This window comes from Fulmarus glacialis, unplaced genomic scaffold, assembly GCF_000690835.1.
Source record: "Fulmarus glacialis isolate BGI_N327 unplaced genomic scaffold, ASM69083v1 scaffold36965, whole genome shotgun sequence".
Taxonomy (NCBI): domain Eukaryota; kingdom Metazoa; phylum Chordata; class Aves; order Procellariiformes; family Procellariidae; genus Fulmarus; species Fulmarus glacialis.
The window spans coordinates 1-222 of NW_009214277.1; the positions used below are offsets into that span (position 1 = coordinate 1).

General features: G+C 59.0%; 1 protein-coding gene across 1 annotated transcript in view; it reads right to left on the bottom strand.

Moving 5' to 3' along the window:
* Positions 1-7: 7 nt before the first annotated feature.
* LOC104077315 (frizzled-2) overlaps positions 8-222 on the bottom strand; it is a gene marked incomplete at its 3' end in the record, with an annotated part of 1,580 nt that continues 1,365 nt past the window's right edge. The window contains exon 2 of the mRNA XM_009578502.1: positions 8-222. Within this exon, the coding sequence (XP_009576797.1) occupies positions 8-222 (215 nt within the window).

Below are 222 nucleotides of genomic sequence, written 5' to 3' on the forward strand. Positions count from 1 at the left end.
AACTCTTGCAGTTCTGGCTGATCCAGCTGCGCTCCCAGTGCTCGCGGAAAGCCTGCTCGTAGAAATAGCAAGCGATGACGATGGTGGCCGGGACGGTGTAGAGGACGCTGAAGACCCCGATGCGAACCATCAACCGCTCCAGCTTCTCCGTTTTGGTCCCTCCGTGTTTCATGATGGTGCGGATGCGGAAGAGGGAGACGAAGCCGGCCAGAAGGAAGGAGG